We start from the raw sequence: 21,595 nt of genomic DNA on the forward strand, positions 1-21,595 counted from the left end.
CAGTGCAAGTACTTCTTCACACAATGCACTGTCAACCTGTGGAACTCACTGCCAGAGGATGTTGTGAAAGCCAAAACTATAACATGGTTCAAAAAAGAATTAAATAAGTTCATGGCTATTAGCCAAGAGGATCAGCAATGCAACCCCATGGTCTAGGTTCTCCTCACCTCTGATTGCCAGAAGCTGGGAGTGGGTGGCAGTGGATGTATCACTCTATGATTGCCTGTTCTGTTCATTCCCTCTGAAGCATCTGACATTGGCCACCATTGGAAGACAGGATACTGGGCTAGATGGACCATTGGTCTGACTCAATATGCAACTTTTATGTTCTAGATAATGTAGGAAGTATGTCATAATCTGCTTCTTGATCGATTATGTATTCTCCCATACAAGACGCTTGTGACTAAGTCATAACTGACCCCTCTATTGACTATAATGGGAATTTATTTATCCCTCTATTGACCATAATGGGAATTTTGTCTGAATAAAGATTGAGTAACGTTAGCAAGAACTAAGTAGGGACCTCTAGATTTGGTCCATGGTATAAAAATCCTATGATTGAAAATGTATATTTAAAATAACACTGTCCTAACTGCAAAATATTTACAGGCAAAGTTAATTACAAAAAACAATTATTAAAATCATTTTGAGAATAGGCTTTCCCAATGCTGCACCTCATAAATGATCCTGGGTGGATCAGACTAATTACAGTGCCTTCTAAGTACAGTACCTACAGTACATGCACAAATCTTTCATAAATAAAATACCATTGATGTTTTTACACTAATTGTTCAGTAACTCTCACCCCAGATGTCCAGGAGTAGTTGTACTAAAACACTGTAAATCAATTTAGCAGTTCAATTCACACACAGTGACAGATTTTGTGACAAACCAGATCATATTTCCTATATAGATAGACTCAGCTAAGCAGTCTGTTGGAACAGAGTAATTTGAACGGGTTCATTCTAAAAATATCTATCTATCTCTATCTATCTACATATGATTCTAGACGGCGGAAACTGTCATGTTCTCCTTTTTACCCAAATCCCAGTAACAACGTTCTCCTCTGTTGTACTAAAAATGTTACCTCTCCAGGCAAGTCCATTATATAAATTGCAAAGAGCAACAGGAAAACATTAACCAATTAACAAAAATAATTGATTGTATCATTCTGTGAAGGGGATATTTCCACATGTTATACATGTCAACTGTTTAAGAACACTTTACTAGAAGCCCAAAAAGCCACAATCCCACAACTGAGGAAGAAGGTCTTATTGGTTAAAAAAAATAACCTTGTTTGAAGAGGAAGTGAAGGCAGCTATATATTTAAAAAAAAAGAGTAAGAAAGGAGAAATTGACAGTAATGAATATAAATCAGAAGCTAAGAAGAGTAGAAAAGTGATAAGGGAAGCAAAGAGACACAAGGAGATATCTCTGGCCCGCAGAATTAAAGAATTTTTAAAGTATATTAGGAACAAAAAGAATCCTAACAATGGTGCTGGTCCATTACAAGATGGAAATATTAGAATTATGAATAATAATGCAGAAAAGGCAGAAGTGTTCAATAAATATTTCTGTTCTGTATTTGGGAAAAATAGATGATTTAGTCATATCATATAAGTCTTTCCATTCTACTTGTATCTCAGAAAGATGTAAAACAGCAGCTCTGAAGTTAGACATTTTTAAATCAGCAGGTCTGGACAGCTTGCATCCAAAACTTTCAAAAGAGATGGCTGAGGACCTTGCTGGACTGCTAATGTTGATTTTCAATGACTGTTGGAACACATAGGAAGTTCCTGAGGACTGGAAAAAAGCTAATGTGCAATATTTAAAAATGATTAATGGGATGACTAGGGTAATTATAGGCTTATCAGTCTGACATTGATCCCAGGCAAAATAACTGGGTGGCTGATATGAGACTCAATTAATAAAGAATTAAAGAAGGATAATATAACTAATGCCAATCAGCATGGGTTTTATGGAAAATAGATTCTGTCAAACTAATGATATTTTTATGAGATTTCCAATTTGGCTGATAAGGAATAGGGTGGATGTAATATTCTTAAACTTCTGTGTAAATATAATATAAATATATAATTAACAGGGCACACATTAAATGGCTTAAAAACTGGCTAATTGATAGGTTTCAAAATGTAATTGTAAATGGGGAATTTGTCATTGAGTGGGTGTGTTTCTAGTGTGCTCCCACAGGGATCGGTGCTTGGCCTTAGGCTATATAACATTTTTATCAATGACCTGGAAAAAAAAACATAAAATCAACATTGACAATGTTTACAGGTGACACAAAAATTGGGGGTGTGGTAAATAATGAAGAGCAGTCACTTCTATAGCAAAATATGGATCACTTGTGAAACTGGGCAAAGCAAACACCATGTGTTTTAATATGGCTAAATGTAAACGTATACCTCCTAGGAACAAAGAATGTAGGCCATACTTACATGATGGGGGACTTTGTCCCGAGAAGCAGTGATTCTGAAAAAGTCTTAGGGTCATGGAGGATAATCAGCTGAACATGAGCTCCCAGTGTGACTCTGTGGCCCATAGAACTAATGTTACTCTTGGATGTATAAACAGGGGAATCTCAAGTAGGAATAGAGAGATTATTTTACCTCAGTATTTGGGACTGGTTTAACCATTATGTAATACTGTGTCTGGTTCTGCTGTCCACAATTCAGAAAGGATGCTGATAAATTTGAGAGGGTTCACAGAAGAGCCATGAGAATGATTAAAAGATTAGAAAACATGCCTTACAGTGATAGACTTTAAAGAGCTCAATCTATTTAACTTAACAAATAGAAGGTTAAGGGGTGACTTTATTACAGTCTATAAGTACCTATATGGGGAACAAATATTTAATAATGGGCTCTTCAGGTATAACATGATCCAATAGTGGGAAGTTGAAGCTAGAGAAATTCAGAGTGGAATTCAGTTGCCTGCTCCCACACCCCAATTGCTCCCACAAATCCCTTTCCACCCCTCTTTTCTCCTACTTCAACCCCTATGCCCTAAAACAAAGTCTCTATAATATAAATAAAACAAATATATGATCATATATTAAAATTAAACACAATGGAACTATTGAGAGAGTCTGGCCTATCATCACACTGACCACTCCGTATTTTGTACCCTTTTCCCTCACCTTTTGTTTTCTGTCCTTTAGACCATAAGTTCTTCAGACAGGGACCTTGTTTTCCTATATGATTCCATAGCAATGAGTACATATTTGGCATTACTGCACAGTAAATAATAAATAAAATGGGGAAGCTTAAGGGAAAGCTTTGCACCATTTATTTATTCACTCTGATTCCTTCTATTTCTGTCCATCCTCCTGGACTGGTGTCACTCTGAACTTGATCAAGGAACATCTTTTAGTTAGAGCCAAATCCTTGGGGGGGGTGCTATGTATGTTCAACTCTTCAAAGGAAGTCAAGAGTGCTCAGCCCCTGGAAGGGTAGGGTTTCAGTTTTCAGTTCCATCAAGATCTTCAATCCCTATTAAAAGTATTTCCCATAGAGCATCCTAAGGCCCTAATCCAGCACAGCACTTAAGCACATGTCACATGTTTAACTTCAAGCATGTGTCCCACTGAAATTAATGAGACTACTCAAGTACTTAAAAATCAAGCATGTGCTTCAGTGTTTTACTGGTTCAGGGCCTAAATTCTCAATTGCCCCCTTAGTTCCTTACAAAAAAAGGGCTTTGCTTGGTTGGTGAACTAATGTAATCTTTCCTTTTATTTTAGATTTATTTTCCTTTTGCATTTTGAAATTGATAGAAAAAATTATCCTAAATGTCCTACATAACCTAGAACAGAGGTTCTCAAACTGTGGTCTGTGGACCACCAGTGGTCCACGAGCTCCATTCAAGTGATCCGCGGATAGCTCCCTCTAAGGTGCGCACCTGGGCAGCCGCACATGAGAGAATGAAGGGCCACCCACCTAATTAGTGGAGCGGTGCAGGCGGGGCTCCACTAATTAGGTGCCTGGACCCTGGAGAAGAAGCACATGTAAGATGAGGTGGTGGCCTTGGGGGGAATAGGGGGTAGGTGGGAGGGGGCAGTGGGGTGAGAAGAAGGGGTGGGGGGGATTTGGGACATGCAGGGCTGCAGCGACCAGAGAAAGAGATGACTTTCCCCAGCTCCAGGGCTGCGGCTGCCAAGGAGAGATGGCCCTCCTTCCCAGCCTCAGCTCTGTGGCTGCTGTGGTGGGGAGATGCCTTCCCTCCTTCCCAGCCCCAGCTCAGGGGCTGCAGTGATGTGGGAGAGAGGGCACATCCATCACATTCGAAAGGTAAGGCTACTGATATTAAAATATGAGTTGTGTGCTTTTATTTGTAGAACAAAAGAAGTAAATTATTATTAAGGGTTTTTTTATATAGTGCTTTTATCCAAAGTGTTTTACAATAGTTAGCTAATGGTACAAACAACATTTGGAAAGATCATTAAGTGGTCTGCCGAGACCCTCAGCAATTTTCAAGTGGTCTGCAAAAAGAAAATCTTTGAGAACCACTGACCTAGAACAGTACTGAAAGAAAAGTATCTCTTACAGTAAAGTAACACTAAAGATTTACATTGTAATGAAATAATACAAAATAATGATTTTCCCATAGTATTGGAGCAGTATTGCTTTTTGATAAAGTGATATTAATTTTACCACACATTTCCCTTTGTTTGATAAGCTCTTGCTCCTGATTTTAGCTGACTCAGGTATAGATTAGTTCATTAAAATAATCTGGCCCTCCCATACTCTGCAAGTTGACAGGGTCTCAGTTCCACAGAAGGCTGAGCTATTCATCATCAAAATCATTTATGCCACAAAAGCAAGGCATGTGGATTCAACCAGTGCTGGTCCTTCAGAGGATACCTAATGCTAATGAGTTATCTGCTCCCTGAAGATCACTATGCTTAATTCATCAGATGGTTTAAGCAGTAAAACTTGACTATGCTTTTATTTCAGTAGCCTTGAGAGAAACTCTAATTCCTACTTTATTAAGAAATGGAGGTTAAAAAAATTTAAAATATACCACTAATGTAATTCCATTGATTCCAATTGATTTACTCCTGATTTAAACCCACATAACCAAGAGCAAGAATCAATCTATGGTATTTACTTAGCAGGGCGTTAGTCACCATCCATCAGAGAGCTTCATGCCTTTGGTGGCTTTAGTTTCTTAATCCTCTTCCCTCGCTAGCTAATGTCCTTTGTTGGGGAAAGACACATACCCAACATGTGTCTCAACCGCCTCAACAATACTAGGTAAAGGTAGAAGCTATTTCTGGCATAAACAGTTGTCACTAGCTGATATCTAGGGTGACCATACATCCTGTTTTGGCTGGGACAGTCCCCTTTTTAAACCCTGTCCCAGACAGCCTGTCTTTTTTGGCAAAACTGGGTATTTGTCCCATTTGCTCTTGATCTAAGAAAGTGGTATGGGGTAGGCAGAGGTCTTCCAGGGGGTACATCTACTCATCTAGATATTTGCCTAGTTTTATAACAGGCTACATAAAAAGCCCCAGCGAAGTCAGTACAAACTAAAATTTCATACAATGACTTGTTTATACTGCTCTATGTACTACACCAGTGGTTCTCAAACTTTTGTACTGGTGACCCCTTTCACGCAGCAAGCCTCTGAGTGTGACCCCCCTTATAAATTAAAAACATTTTTATATTTAACATTATTATAAACGCTGGAAACAGTGCAGGGTTTGGGGAGGCTCACAGCTCGTGACCCGCTGCTGGGTCCCAACCCCAAGTTTGAAAGTTTGAGAACCCCTGCTATACACTGAATTGGAAGTACAATATTTCTATTCCAATTGATTTATTTTATAGTTATATGGTAAACATGAGAAAGTCAGCAATTTTTCCGTAATAGTGGCTGTGACACTTCTGTATTTTTACGTCTGATTTTGTAAGCAAGTAGTTTTTAAAGCAAGTAGTGAAACTTGGGGGTAAACAAGACAAATCAGACTCCTGAAAGGGGTACAGTAGTCTTAAAAGGTAGAGAGCCACTGTCCTAGGCGGGCACAGAGGAACATCTGGGCAAAAGCAAACAGGACAAATGCCAAGTTTTGTCAAAATACTCTGATGTCCATGACGTTGGCATGGGTGAGCAGTGGCGGCGGGGCTCAGGCTGCCAGCTCTGCACAGGGGTAGGGCGAGCGGTGTGTGTCTTGGGCGATCAGCCTTGCGCGGAGCGCTTGGGCAAGTGGTGATGCCCAGCAGCTCTGGCCAGTCCTGTGCCAGAGGGGGACCTTCGGGCCAGCCCCACGAGGTGTCCCGTTTTCACTTTGGGGAATATGATCACCCTACTGATATCAGGAAAAAATCGTGTCAGTCAAGCACAGAATAGCATATTTCCCTGTTAGGGCTTCCCTCAGCATGCTCAATTACATGCCTTTTAAGGCATTGGCGTATCCAGGAATCCCATCACACCTTCAACTATTTCTTCATCAAGGATCAATCACTATCACCTCTCTCCATGTTCCTTGAGAACAGAGAAGTAGCACATTAACATGTTGAATGTTATCACTTTTAAGGAGAAATACCTGTTAATTGGGGGAACAAACAACAGTCTTCAACCAAAGAAGCTCCAGCTATAGATGATTTTATTTCCAAGTCTGTATTTGTATGTAGTTCACTAGTAGATAAAGAATTTTCTTCATTCTTCAGAGTATTTGGTGATTTCATTCCAACAGTCTGCAAACAAAAGAATGATCAAAAAGAAAACTTAATCATTGAGTTACCATCATGAACATATAAAGCTATATAAGACCTGATCCTGCACAATTGAAGTGAATGAGAGTTTTGCCATTGACTTCAGTAAAGCAAGATCAGACTCACAATGGAAATATATATAGTACCCTTAATAAAGGCCACAGAACATTTCACAAAGAAAACATTAGGCCACCCAGTTACTACAGTGATTTGTTGCATTAGGGCAGGGGTTCTCAAACTAGGGGTCAGGACCCCTCAGAGGTCACGAGGCTATTACATGGGGAGTCATAAGCTGTCAGCCTCCACCCCAAACCCTGCTTTGCCTCCAGCATTTATAATGGTGTTAAATATACAAAAACGTGTTTTTAATTTATAAGGGGGGTGGCGGGGTTGCATTCAGAGGCTTTCTGTGTGAAAAAAAAAGTTTGAGAACCACTGCATTAGGGGCTCAATCCTGCATCATTCTGAGCACTCTGACCACAATCCAACAATGCACTTACACACATGAGCAGTATTGACTTCAATGGAGCTATACACGTGCTTTAAGTTAAGCACTCACTTTGTTGGAGTGAGGCCAGAGTGATCAGCACAATGCAGGACTGAGCTCTAGGAATGTGTAAGCAGACAGACAGTTGGATAGGCCAATTAGTTTAGAAGGTAAGAATCAAGGCCAAGATTTTCAAAGTGGGGCTGTGTGACAAAGTTCCTCCTCTACTTTGGTGGGTCTTGCACTTATTGGTGGATTTGTTCGCCTTGGAGCTTCATGGCAGCCCTCAGTTTGGCCGTTTTTTGTGAATCCACAGTCTAGGTCAATGCCTCATGTGTCTGACCAGGAGTTGGGAGGATTGGGGGGAACCCGGGCCCGCCCTCTACTCCGGGTTCCAGCCCAGGGCCCTGTGGAATGCAGCTGTCTAAAGTGCCTCCTGGAATAGCTGTGTGACAGCTACAACTCCCTGGGCTACTTCCCCATGGCCTCCTCCCAACACCTTCTTTATTCTCACCATAGGACCTTCCTCCCGGTGTCTGATAATGTTTGTACACCTCAGTCCTCCAAAAGTCCATGTTCTCACTCTCAGCTCCTAGTGCCTCTTGCTCCCAGCTCCTCACACGCACACCACAAACTGAAGTGAGCTTCTTTTTAAACCCAGGTGCCCTGATTAGCCTGCATTAATTGATTCTAGCAGTTCCTTGATTGGCTGCAGGTGTTCTAATCAGCCTGTCTGTCTTAATTGTCTCCAGAAGGTTCCTGATTGTTCTGGAACCTTCCCTGTGACCTTACCCAGGGAAAAGGGACCTACTTAACCTGGGGCTAATATATCTGTCTTCTATCACTCTCCTGTAGCCATGTGGCCCAACTCTGTCACAGGCTGTTACAAACCCATGTAAATCAGAGCAGGCCCAAACAGAGGTTGAATTGGTGTACTCTGTTGACCAAAACAGCCCCATGGGTCAGGGATCACCAAGATGGTTTACATCCACTTTTATCCCTCCCCATATACTCAGATGCGCTGAGTAGAGCTCTACTCTACTCCTGAGGTTCGGGACCATAATATTGATAAAAAGTAGCCACATAGGAAGGGTGTTAACTATTGAAATGGTCAAATTGGAAGAAAAAAAAAGCTACAACTTACCCTAACATAGTTTCCCCATAAATCCTCACCACAAGAACTCTGAACTTGGAAACCAAGCTGGCCTTAATTACTTCTTGTTAATTGAGCGTATAAATAGCAAACCCATTTTAAAAGTGGCTGGTTTTGTAGCTATTACAAGTTTATTTGGTTGAAGTGTTTTTTGTTGTTTATAAAATATCGCTGTAATTGAGAGGAAACAGTAAAAACTCATTCTTAAATACTTACAAGAAAAACACCCACATGCTCAGAGAGTTAGCTCAACCTTTTACACCTAAAAGGGTATGTCTACACTACGGAATAAGGTCGAATTTATAGAAGTCGGTTTTTTAGAAATCGGTTTTATATATTCGAGTGTGTGTGTCCCCACAGAAAATGCTCTAAGTGCATTAAGTGCATTAACTCGGCGGAGCGCTTCCACAGTACCGAGGCTAGAGTCGACTTCCGGAGCGTTGCACTGTGGGTAGCTATCCCACAGTTCCCGCAGTCTCCGCTGCCCATTGGAATTCTGGGTTGAGATCCCAATGCCTGATGGGGCTAAAACATTGTCGCGGGTGGTTCTGGGTACATATCGTCAGGCCCCCGTTCACTCCCTCCCTCCGTGAAAGCAAGGGCAGACAATCGTTTCGCGCCTTTTTTTCCTGAGTTACCTGTGCAGACGTCATACCACGGCAAGCATGGAGCCCGCTCAGCTAACTGTCACCGTATGTCTCCTGGGTGCTGGAAGACGTGGTATGGCATTGCTACACAGTAGCAGCAACCCATTGCCTTCTGGCAGCAGACGGTGCAGTACGACTGGTAGCCGTCCTCGTCGTGTCCGAGGTGCTCCTGGCCACGTCGGCTGGGAGCGCCTGTGCAGACATGGGCACAGGGACTAAATTTGGAGTGACTTGACCAGGTCATTCTCTTTAGTCCTGCAGTCAGTCCTATTGAACCGTCTTATGGTGAGCGGGCAGGCGATACGGACTGCTAGCAGTCGTATTGTACCATCTTCTGCCAGGCAGGCAAGAGATGAGGATGGCAAGCAGTCGTACTGTACCATCTTCTGCCGAGCAGCCATGAGATGTGGATGGCATGCAGTCCTTCTGCACCATCTGCTGCCAGCCAAAGATGTAAAAGATAGATGGAGTGGGTCAAAACAAGAAATAGACCAGATTTGTTTTGTACTCATTTGCCTCCTCCCCTGTCTAGGGGACTCATTCCTCTAGGTCACACTGCAGTCACTCACAGAGAAGGTGCACGGAGGTAAATCTAGCCATGTATCAATCAGAGGCCAGGCTAACCTCCTTGTTCCAATAAGAACGATAACTTAGGTGCACCATTTCTTATTGGAACCCTCCGTGAAGTCCTGCCTGAAATACTCCTTGATGTAAAGCCACCCCCTTTGTTGATTTTAGCTTCCTGAAGCCAACCCTGTAAGCCATGTCGTCAGTCGCCCCTCCCTCTGTCAGAGCAACAGCAGACAATCGTTCCGCGCCTTTTTTCTCTGTGGATGCCATACCAAGGCAAGCATGGAGGCCACTCAGCTCACTTTGGCAATTAGGAGCACATTAAACACCACGCGCATTTTCCAGCAGTATATGCAGCACCAGAACCTGGCAGAGCGATACCGGGCGAGGAGGCGACGTCAGTGCGGTCACGTGAGTGATCAGGACATGGACACAGATTTCTCTGAAAGCATGGGAACTGCCAATGCATGCATCATGGTGCTAATGGGGCAGGTTCATGCTGTGGAACGCCGATTCTGGGCTCGGGAAACAAGCACAGACTGGTGGGACCGCATAGTGTTGGAGGTCTGGGACGATTCCCAGTGGCTGCGAAACTTTCGCATGCGTAAGGGCACTTTCATGGAACTTTGTGACTTGCTTTAACCTGCCCTGAGGCGCATGAATACCAAGATGAGAGCAGCCCTCACAGTTGAGAAGCGAGTGGCGATAGCCCTGTGGAAGCTTGCAACGCCAGACAGCTACCAGTCAGTTGGGAATCAATTTGGAGTGGGCAAATCTACTGCGGGGGCTGCTGTGATGCAAGTAGCCCACGCAATCAAAGATCTGCTGATCAAGGGTAGTGACCCTGGGAAATGTGCAGGTCATAGTGGATGGCTTTGCTGCAATGGGATTCCCTAACTGTGGTGGGGCTATAGACAGAACCCATATCCCTATCTTGGCACCAGAGCACCAAGCCGGCGAGTACATAAACCGCAAGGGGTACTTTTCGATAGTGCTGCAAGCTCTGGTGGATCACAAGGGACGTTTCACCAACATCAACGTGGGATGGCCGGGAAAGGTGCATGATGCTCGCATCTTCAGGAACTCTGGTCTGTTTCAAAAGCTGCAGGAAGGGACTTCATTCTCAGACCAGAAAATAACTGTTGGGGATGTTGAAATGCCTATATGTATCCTTGGGGACCCAGCCTACCCCTTAATGCCATGGCTCATGAAGCCGTACACAGGCAGCCTGGACAGTAGTCAGGAGCTGTTCAACTACAGGCTGAGCAAGTGCAGAATGGTGGTAGAATGTGCATTTGGACGTTTAAAGGCGCACTGGTGCAGTTTACTGACTCGCTTAGACCTCAGCGAAACCAATATTCCCACTGTTATTACTGCTTGCTGTGTGCTCCACAATATCTGTGAGAGTAAGGGGGAGACGTTTATGGCGGGGTGGGAGGTTGAAGCAAATCGCCTGGCTGCTGGTTACGCGCAGCCAGACACCAGGGCGGTTAGAAGAGCACAGGAGGGCGCGGTACGCATCAGAGAAGCTTTGAAAACAAGTTTCATGACTGGCCAGGCTACGGTGTGAAAGTTCTGTTTGTTTCTCCTTGATGAAACCCCCCGCCCCTTGGTTCACTCTACTTCCCTGTAAGCTAACCACCCGCCCCTCCTCCCTTCAATCACCGCTTGCAGAGGCAGTAAAGTCATTGTTGCTTCACATTCATGCATTCTTTATTCATTCATCACACAAATAGGGGGATGACTACCAAGGTAGCCCAGGAGGGGTGGTGGAGGAGGGAAGGAAAATGCCACACAGCACTTTAAGCACAGCACTTTAAAAGTTTACAACTTTAAAATTTATTGAATGACAGCCTTCTTTTTTTTGGGCAATCCTCTGTGGTGGAGTGGCTGGTTGGCCGGAGGCCCCCCCACCACGTTCTTGGGTGTCTGGGTGTGGAGGCTATGGAACTTGGGGAGGAGGGCGGTTGGTTACAGAGGGGCTGCAGTGGCAGTCTGTGCTCCAGCTGCCTTTGCTGCAGCTCAACCATACACTGGAGCATACTGGTTTGGTCCTGCAGCAGCCTCAGCATTGAATCCTGCCTCCTCTCATCACACTGCCGCCACATTTGAGCTTCAGCCCTGTCTTCAGCCCGCCACTTACTCTCTTCAGCCCGCCACTTACTCTCTTCAGCCCGCCACCTCTCCTCCCGGTCATTTTGTGCTTTCCTGCACTCTGACATTATTTGCCTCCACGCATTCGTCTGTGCTCTGTCAGTGTGGGAGGACAGTATGAGCTCGGAGAACATTTCATCGCGAGTGCGTTTTTTTTTCTTTCTAAGTTTCAATAGCCTCTGGGAAGGAGAAGATCCTGTGATCATTGAAACACATTTAGCTGGTGTAGAAAAAAAAAGGGACAGCAGTATTTAAAAAGACACATTTTATAAAACAGTGGCTACACTCTTTCAGGGTAAACCTTGCTGTTAACATTACATACATAGCACATGTGCTTTCGTTACAAGGTCGCATTTTGCCTCCTCCCACCGCGTGACTACCCCCTCAACCTTCCCCCCTCCCTGTGGCTAACAGCGGGGAACATTTCTGTTTAGCCACAGGCAAACAGCCCAGCAGGAATGGGCTCCTCTGAGTGTCCCCTGAAGAAAAGCACTCTATTTCAACCAGGTGACCATGAATTATATCTCACTCTCCTGAGGATAACACAGAGAGATAAAGAACGGATGTTGTTTGAATGCCAGCAAACATACACTGCAATGCTTTGTTCTACAATGATTCCCGAGTATGTGTTACTGGCCTGGAGTGGTAAAGTGTCCTACCATGAAGGACGCAATAAGGCTGCCCTCCCCAGAAACCTTTTGCAAAGGCTTTAGGACTACATCTAGGAGAACCGCAAATGCCAGGGCAAAGTAATCCTTTCACATGCTTGCTTTTAAATCATGTATAGTATTTTAAAAGGTACACTCACCAGAGGTCCCTTCTCCGCCTGCTGGGTCCAGGAGGCAGCCTTGGGTGGGTTCGGGGGGTACTGGCTCCAGGTCTAGGGTGAGAAACAGTTCCTGGCTGTCGGGAAAACCGGTTTCTCCGCTTGCTTGCTGTGAGCTATCTACAACCTCCTCATCATCATAATCTTCTTCGTCCCCAAACCTGCTTCCGTATTGCCTCCATCTCCATTGAAGGAGTCAAACAACACGGCTGGGGTAGTGGTGGCTGAACCCCCTAAAATGGCATGCAGCTCATCATAGAAGTGGCATGTTTGGGGCTCTGACCCAGAGCGGCTGTTCGCCTCTCTGGTTTTCTGGTAGGCTTGCCTCAGCTCCTTCAGTTTCATGCGGCACTGCTTCGGGTCCCTGTTATGGCCTCTGTCCTTCATGCCCTGGGAGATTTTGACAAAGGTTTTGGCATTTCGAAAACTGGAACGGAGTTCTGATAGCACGGATTCCTCTCCCCAAACAGCGATCAGATCCCGTACCTCCCGTTCGGTCCATGCTGGAGCTCTTTTGCGATTCTGGGACTCCATCATGGTCACCTGTGCTGATGAGCTCTGCATGGTCACCTGCAGCTTGCCACGCTGGCCAAACAGGAAATGAGATTCAAAAGTTCGCAGTTCTTTTCCTGTCTACCTGGCCAGTGCATCTGAGTTGAGAGTGCTGTCCAGAGCAGTCATAATGGAGCACTCTGGGATAGCTCCCGGAGGCCAATACCATCGAATTGTGTCCACAGTACCCCAAATTCGAGCCGGCAACGTCGATTTAAGTGCTAATCCACTTGTCAGGGGTGGAGTAAGGAAATCGATTTTAAGAGCCCTTTAAGTCGAAATAAAGGGCTTCATTGTGTGGACGGGTGCAGGTTTACATCGATTTAACGCTGCTAAATTCGACCTAAAGTCCTAGTGTAGACCAGGGCTAAGAAAGACATTGAAGTCCCAATTCACTGTTGCTCTGCACCTGGTATAGTCATTTGCAGCACTATAAAGTGGATGTAAAAATATTATTTATTTGTATCACTGTAGTGCCCAGAAGCTGTAGTCAGGACCACATTGTGCTAGGCAATGTGCAAACACAGAAAATGCTCACCATTCTGATTCAGTAGCATTTTACACTCATGTTGCACTTATTCTGAATTGGGGTAAGTGATGACACATGATGCAGGACAATGGTGAATAAGGCCTCAGAGCTCTTCTTTTTCTAACTTAGCCTTTTTCATGTTTTTTTTTTTGGCTCAGATATGGATTCCTGAGTTTATATATATATTTTTAATGTAGACATTTCATAACTCTCTCTCTGTGTATAGTTACACTGGTGGGAACAATAACAGAAATATGAATTTAAAAAATACCCTTAAAAAGTTTGAAACTGACTTCTTTGTAATAAGAAGCAGACTTTCTATCAACTAAACTGCAAAATCTATGGTTATAATATGTATTAGCATTTAGAGGTATTGTTTTGACCACCGGAGGGCTCCTGTATTTTCCATTTATTAAATAAAAGCATTAAACAACAGCTGGCACCATCTAGGACTGAATAATTTGTAACTAACAATCTATTTGATGAATATCATCTTTCCTTCTGTCTATACTGTCTGCAGACAGATTGTGAAACTACCAGATGTATTAATTATTCAAAATTATTCACAAATGTCTTCATCAAATGTTTCCTGATTTGTAAAGCACTCAAATTTTGACATTACAATTAAATATACACCTCACAATTTGCACTGTAACTAACAAACCTTAAGTAGTGAGCATAAACTTTGAATTTTATATTCACTTGTACCAGTTGCAGTTTTCAATGGCCTAATCCAAAGCCCATTTAAGTCAATGGAAAGGCTCCCATTGACTATATAAGGTTTTGGGTTAGGACAAGTTTGCACACTATTCATTAGTTGCACAATTACATCAGGAGGGAATAGAAACAAATCCCGATAGCTTACATCAATAGCGAATGCAGCTAGAATTTTCAAATTTTACATTCAAATTCACAATTCAGATTTTCCTTTTAGTGAATCTTTGAGCTAAAATTTTGCTTTTTATGTGTTTTTGAGCTAGGAAAGCTTGAGTGCTCAATTGTTTGTAGAAGCAAACACAGCCAAATAGTCTTTCACTTTCAAATTCAAACACACAGCTCTCAGCTCATTGATCCTCACTGGGTAAACAAGTGACAATCAAAGTAAATTGCAGGCTATTTATTGGACCAACTTCTGTACTCAGAGTACCTTTCTCAGACCTGGGGAAGAGCTCTGTGTGGTGTCTCTCTCACTAACAGAAGTAGGTCCAATAAAAGATATTACCTCACCTGCCTTGTTGCTCTAATATCCTGGGACCGAAATGCTATGACAACACTGCATAGGCTAATTACAGTCTGTTTAATAATGGGCCAGATCCCCTGATGGGGCAAATCAGTGGACCTTTGCTGAAATCAATGGAGCTGTACCAATTCACCCTGAGGATGTGGCCCTATATAGCTAGTTATAATCTTTAACTCTCTAACTTGTGGGACCACCAAAGCCCTTCAGATCCCAGAGGGCCTGTGCCTCCACATCGGCTCTATGGCTTTGACAACTCTGGCCTTTGTAATAAGCTTCAATAAGTCTGTGTTAACAGGACTCCTCTGGCTGCAGCTGCCCCTGAAACCCCATCAAAGGTATATCCCTGCCACAGGCAGTGCTCTACATGAAGGACCCAGACTGGTTACCTTTCCTGGCCACAAGGGGGATGTTGTCAAACCTCCTGGCCTACCCTGGATTACCTACTCCTCCCCTGCCTGGCCCTCTTCCTACACATGGGTCCTCAGACCAGCAAAGCAGCCTTCACAGGATCTGGAGGAAGGTGACATGGAGATGACTTCCCAGATTTCTTGCAGGATAGCGACAGAGAGAGAGAGATCCTTCCTATGCAGAGATTTGGGGACCCCATTCATTTCCCCACATAGGTAAGTGTCACTTCTTATATGAGACTTTTTCTCCCTCCCCACCACTTGCAAGTCCTAATCATTGTGAGGATATTCCAGGCAGACAATACAAACCTGGCATAATTTCCATTAGAAAGCCAAATTAAACATGTCATGTTGACAAAAATCTCCTAATGCAAATTAAAAAAAACGACTTTATGCAATCCTGATGAAAGATTAATGTTTCATATGCACTTTAAAATGAGGAGGTTGCTGGGAGCCTGAGAAACTAAAAACCCAGAACTCTCTGGTCTGCCATAAAAGACTTACTAAAGTAAATATTTATTTTCTAAAATGATAGGCTAAGCTCATGAAGTAATTGCTTTCTAGTTTTTTTTACAGCAATGACCAAATGTCCTCTTTCACAACTCCAGCATCCACACAAACAAATTCTTATTTTTACAGATTTTAACTTTATTTTTAAAAAAAATTCTGAAGGAACTTTAGTGTGAGGCCTTCATTCCCTTAGGCTTTTAGTTTTTTGGTAAACATTTTTTAAGTGCCACCAAGTGCAATTTCTGCATGATTGCATTTTCACATAAGACCCACTGCATTTATGTGTACATTTACCTCTTGAGTTACTGCTGGATAGACAGACGCTGGTTTTGATTTGCAGTACACTGCTATTGTGCTCACTTTACTGCTCCCTAGTGTGCTACATTATCTATTTTTTTCGGGGGGGTGGGGGATGTACTGTTGCCTATCACCGTGGTATCTGAGCATATTCAACATAAAATTGATTGACATTAGCAAAATCCTTAATCAGCTTCATGGAGTCTGTGGGTTGTCTTCTCCTTTTTGAGTTACAGAAAGCTCTCCTTTGGGTATTTTTGTTTGTTTTTGTCTGGGTTTCTTTTCACTAGGGGAGGGGAAGAAAGGTTGAATGTCATTCTCGCGGAAAACCTTTATCTAATAGGAACATTCAGCAGTAACTTGCTAAAGGTGCTCAGAATCTGGATCTGCCTATTCCCCTCTGGAAGTGTGTCCCACAGTTACAGCCCCTCATCTGAGAATGATTTTTGTGCCCAGTTCTCCCATACTTCATGCTGGGCTTTGTGATCTGCATTGTTCCAAAGGACACAATTGTATGGAAGGTGCATAGATAGAGATGTGGACACAAAAACGTAGCAGAAAAATCCCTAAAGTAAAACTCCAGAGTCAAATTTCTTTACTAAAGCTTTATAGAGAAAGCTAGAGTTAAGGTTACATTACAATACAGACTTCCATTTTTATGTGGTCGCTACCAGAGGTGGATTAATGTATTGCAATGCATAATTTATCCAATGAATGTAGCCACTTTTTCTGTTGATGGAAAATCATCAAGCAGCTTGCAAGTCCCTTGAATTTATTTGATATTCAATGACATATTTTTGCAAATTGAATTTTTCTCTGCAAGTATTTGATATTCAATATTGGTTATTTGAGAGGTGTAAATTAGTTGTGATTGGTCAGATGAGCCACATGGGTATTAGGTGAGACTTGCATTGGAGTGGCTGAGGAGCATCCAGAGGAAGAAGCGTTCCCATTCCCTGTATGTTTCAAATATGCTGCAGCCATTGTACCATGACAAGGTATGCATGCCAGCCAAGGCCAAAGTGGTGATGAAGTCCTTCATGAGTGATCTCTACAGGCAGAGGAAGCACAACTGCATTCACACCACTAACTCCTCTAAAATGCAACCTATCTTATCGTGGGTGATGCCGGAGGAAGTGGCCAAGCATTCAGCCACACAAATGATGGGTCTCCCCCTAGAGAAACATCTCTACCTTTCCCCCTAGGGCACATATCAGGCGGGAAAAAGAGAGAGAACAAGAAAGGAGCCATGTGACTCCCATGATGCACCATGCTGCTCAGTCAGAGGAGAGATTGTGTTGCATTATGGGAGATGTAGTTCACCCAGGTAGCCCAGTCCATAGGTGAGAATGGGGGAATCAAGCATCTGAACTATAGCTCCTATACCCACAGGAAAATGCAGTTTAATGTTGATCTGACTTGAAATGAAATATTTCAGGTCAGTTTAACAAAATCTTGTTTCATTTTTCCTGACAGAAAATGGAAACTTTCTGACAAAATGAAAATCTTCCTGCAGAAAATTTGAATTCAGCAGAAACTGAATTTTTCAGTGAAAATGATTCAGATGGAAAATTTCCAATCAGCTCTATTCTTCAGTCTTTTTACATTTCCTTAAAAATTATACCCAGTCCAAAATGGCAAAAATCCATCAAGGCTACCACTGCTGCCTGGGAATTTAGGATCAGTAAAGGTTCCAGGAAGAACACAATATTTTAAACATCTCAGCCAAAGAGTAGGCATATCCTCTCCACAGAGGAACAGTCTCAGTCCCCTCCAGTTCAGTAGGATGTATTCCCCTTCCTATCAACGTGACCTGGGTCTAGTTTGGATTGAGCTGCAGCCACTCGGTTTCTTCCAGATTGCTCTGTCTCCTAGATACTGAGAGCACAAGCTCTTTTGAGAGGGCTTTAGAGGGGCATTTTGCAGGTGGCTGGGTAACATTTAGCCAGAACCCTAAGACCATTCTGCTGTAGCGCTCTGGGAGATAGTGTGAAAACTGATGTGACTTCTTTCAACAACACAGCCACAGTTCTTATCTTTTAATGTAGGAATTTTGACCCTGGAAGATTTGTTGTTTAGAGCTATTGGTCAGATTTCATTATGAAAACCTGAAACACAACTTAATGGGCTCCGATTACAGAGTGAAAATAATTCTATACTACAAAGTGTACCAATGGAGGAAGGGCAGCCTTGTGGTTAAGGCACATGATAGGGACTCATGAGAGCTGGGTTCAGTTCTCAGACTCTGGCATAGACTTTCTGGATCCCCTTAAGGGAATCACATAAGCTCTCCATTCCCAGCTAATCATACTACTTCCTTTCTCCCACTTTTTGTCTGTCTTGGCCATTTAGAATGTAACCTCTCTGTGGCAGGGACTGTCTCTCACTATGTTTGTACAAGTGAATAGTTCAAGAAGACCCTGCTCCCAGTTGGAGCTTCTAGGCACTACTATAATATAAATAATAATTATTAAGGTGCTGAGTAAATAAAAACAAATGAGTGTTATGGCACACCCATACTTTTTGTGATTTTTTTTTCAGTTTGATCATAAAAATTTGACAAAACAAAATCCAGACTTTCCTTAGTGTGAACTGCTGGATAGTAAGACTAATTTTCAGAGAAATACTATGTTTTATCGTATCTACTACACTGCACAAATAGCCTCCTCCTTTGTACCTTGCACACTGTAAGCTTCCATTTGACTTCACAAGGAATACAGGATTGGGATCAAAATACCCAATCCTAAGGATGGGAAAAGGACCCGTCACCTAAGGACCTCCCAGCTGTGTCACTATGATGCATACAAATACAGCTCAGATATTCACAGTGACAGCAGGAAGAAGACTCGGTCATGCTCCAAAATAACAGGCATCTACAACTCAAGCTTAAGGAGAATCACTGTTGGCAGAACTGAACCTATGACGCAGAGTGGACAGTTTTGATTCCATCCAGTAGAAGGCAATGGTCTAACCAGCCCTTCACACGGTTAAACATATTTCTCTCCTGGAAAACAGTCTCTTATTTCACTCCTACCGTTAGCTGTGCTAATAAAGATTTACCCCGTGAATTAAATGCAATTAAGTCGACTTTTAACCCCCTGAAAATGAATCCCTTAATGTTTTTAATCTTTAATGTAGCTAATTTACAGAGGTCCCTTTAAGAGTGCTTGTTAGGTGTGTACATCATGAATGAATAAAACACAAAAGAGAGGCATGAAAGCTGTTTGTTATGGGCTCTGCTGACATAGCATACTGTTTCAATCTAATATAAGAAAAATAAGGTGCAATTTGAGCAATGTGACACCAGCTGTTAACTTTATAGGCTACACTTTTAAAAAAAAACCAAACCAAACATGCATAATGTATTTTCAAAAAGCTTCTTAGTCAGGTGCAAAGAAAGACACAGGTGATCAGCAAGTCCTTCTGAAGGAACATCTGTTGTAAAAAAGACGAGAGAGAGATGGGGAAGGTGCCATTTTCTATCACTATAGTAAACACCTAATGCACCGTAAACAGAACAGGTCATGCGGTAAAACATGAAGAAGCTCTTTTTAATCATCTGAATAGAAATTTAATATCTTTGCATTTGCTAAGCAAGGCGACTTGCCCAAGCAACCAGATACACAAAGCTCTATATATTTGTTCTGCTTTTGTTGCTACTGAGTGAAGCTTCTAAGTCACAAGCATTAAGGCTGGTTTCTATTAAGTAGTTTTGCCATTGAGTAGACAATAGGAAAATTAGGGTATCTGAACATGTAATAGTGGAGTGTAAGGAAACCTGATAGATCAAAGGAAAATAGCCACATATACAATATAACAAACACCTACAAGCTCCTTTTTATTATTATTATTTTGGTTTTTTGCTGTTGAGTTTCTGGGTCCAGTTCTAGGCCTGATTCACCAGTTCATTACCCCTGTTGTATATCAATGTAATGCAGCAGAATTACAGCATCATAAAAATGGAGTCATGCAGTGGTGAATCAGGACCTCTGGCTAGTGCTGAATGACATGAGGAAAAAACATTGGCAACCAGCCTACATTAATGTCTCCACCCATTGCTCTCACAAGTAGCGCTACACCAGGGCTGGGGTAACAGCAGGAGAACCTGAACAAATCATCATCCACACGAGGCCCATCGACTCATGATGACGTTTAAGCAGTATATCAGTGCAGTCATTTTGCAACACGTGAATGGAAAATCAGCCTGCCTCCAGGCATATGCAAAAATGTGGCCCTGATGTTCAAAAGGGAGACCTTGCAATAGAGCAACATTAATATTCCAGTTAGTATGTTTTAGCTTTGGCTGTGTTTCCTGATGCATTACCTCCATGAAGGATGATCTCTGCCAAAAGCATGAGTCTCCTGAGCACAATAGGAAAGCAAAATTTTCAGTTGGGGGGGGGGAATGAGGGGGAGAGGTGAGCACACAGTTGCAGTCCAAAACATATTAGTAATAGAAGTGGGCTGCATTCAAAATGCCAGCAAAGCCACCACAGTGACATTAGAGCAGAAGTTTACCAGATTTCCTGGCACTGCAGGGTTATTCCTTGAAGTATTGCTTTTGAGGGTGGTCTTCCAGGAATTATGCCAAATATATAGGGCACCCACTGCTATTCACACTAGATGTGTTAATACCGAATATACTAGCCAGACCGGCAAGCCTTAACAGAGCATGTTACATTTTTCTGAAGCTGTTCAGTCCATGCTAAGTTAGCCAAGTTATCCTACATAGCAAAGTGACTATCAGGGTATGTCTACACTACGGAATAAGGTCGAATTTATAGAAGTCGTTTTTTTAGAAATCGGTTTTATATATTCGAGTGTGTGTGTCCCCACAGAAAATGCTCTAAGTGCATTAACTCGGCGGAGTGCTTCCACAGTACCGAGGCAAGCGTCGACTTCCGGAGCGTTGCACTGTGGATAGCTATCCCACAGTTCCCGCAGTCTCCGCTGCCCATTGGAATTCTGGGTTGAGATCCCAATGCCTGATGGGGCTAAAACATTGTCGCGGGTGGTTCTGGGTACATATCGTCAGGCTCCCTCCCTCCGTGAAAGCAAGGGCAGACAATCGTTTTGCACCTTTTTTCCTGAGTTACCTGTGCAGATGCCATACCACGGCAAGCATGGAGCCCGCTCAGGTAACCATCAGCCTATGTCTCCTGGGTGCTGGCAGATGCAGTACTGCATTGCAACACAGTAGCAGCAACCCATTGCCTTCTGGCAGCAGACGGTGCAATACGACTGGTAGCCATCATCATCATGTCCGAGGTGCTCCTGGCCAAGTCGGCCAGGAGCGCCTGGGCAGACATGGGTGCAGGGACTACATTAGAAGTGACTTGACCAGGTCATTCTCTTTAGTCCTGCAGTCAGTCCTATTGAACCGTCTTATGGTGAGAAGGCAGGCGATACGGATTGCTAGCAGTCCTATTGCATCATCTTCTGGGGGCAGCCATGAGATGTGGATGGCATGCAGTCCTTCTGCACCATCT

At 43.0% G+C, this 21,595-nt stretch overlaps 1 protein-coding gene across 2 annotated transcripts in view; it reads right to left on the reverse strand.

Moving 5' to 3' along the window:
• The window catches only part of C1H12orf42 (chromosome 1 C12orf42 homolog), a 252,140-nt gene that overhangs the window by 87,618 nt on the left and 142,927 nt on the right, over positions 1–21,595 (reverse strand). For both annotated transcript variants that reach the window (XM_073323517.2, XM_073323524.2), the window contains one exon: positions 6,566–6,716. In XM_073323517.2, the coding sequence (XP_073179618.1) occupies positions 6,566–6,716 (151 nt within the window). The remainder of the gene's footprint in view (positions 1–6,565; positions 6,717–21,595) is intronic.

This window comes from Lepidochelys kempii, chromosome 1 (genome assembly GCF_965140285.1).
Source record: "Lepidochelys kempii isolate rLepKem1 chromosome 1, rLepKem1.hap1, whole genome shotgun sequence".
Classification (NCBI taxonomy): Eukaryota; Metazoa; Chordata; order Testudines; family Cheloniidae; genus Lepidochelys; species Lepidochelys kempii.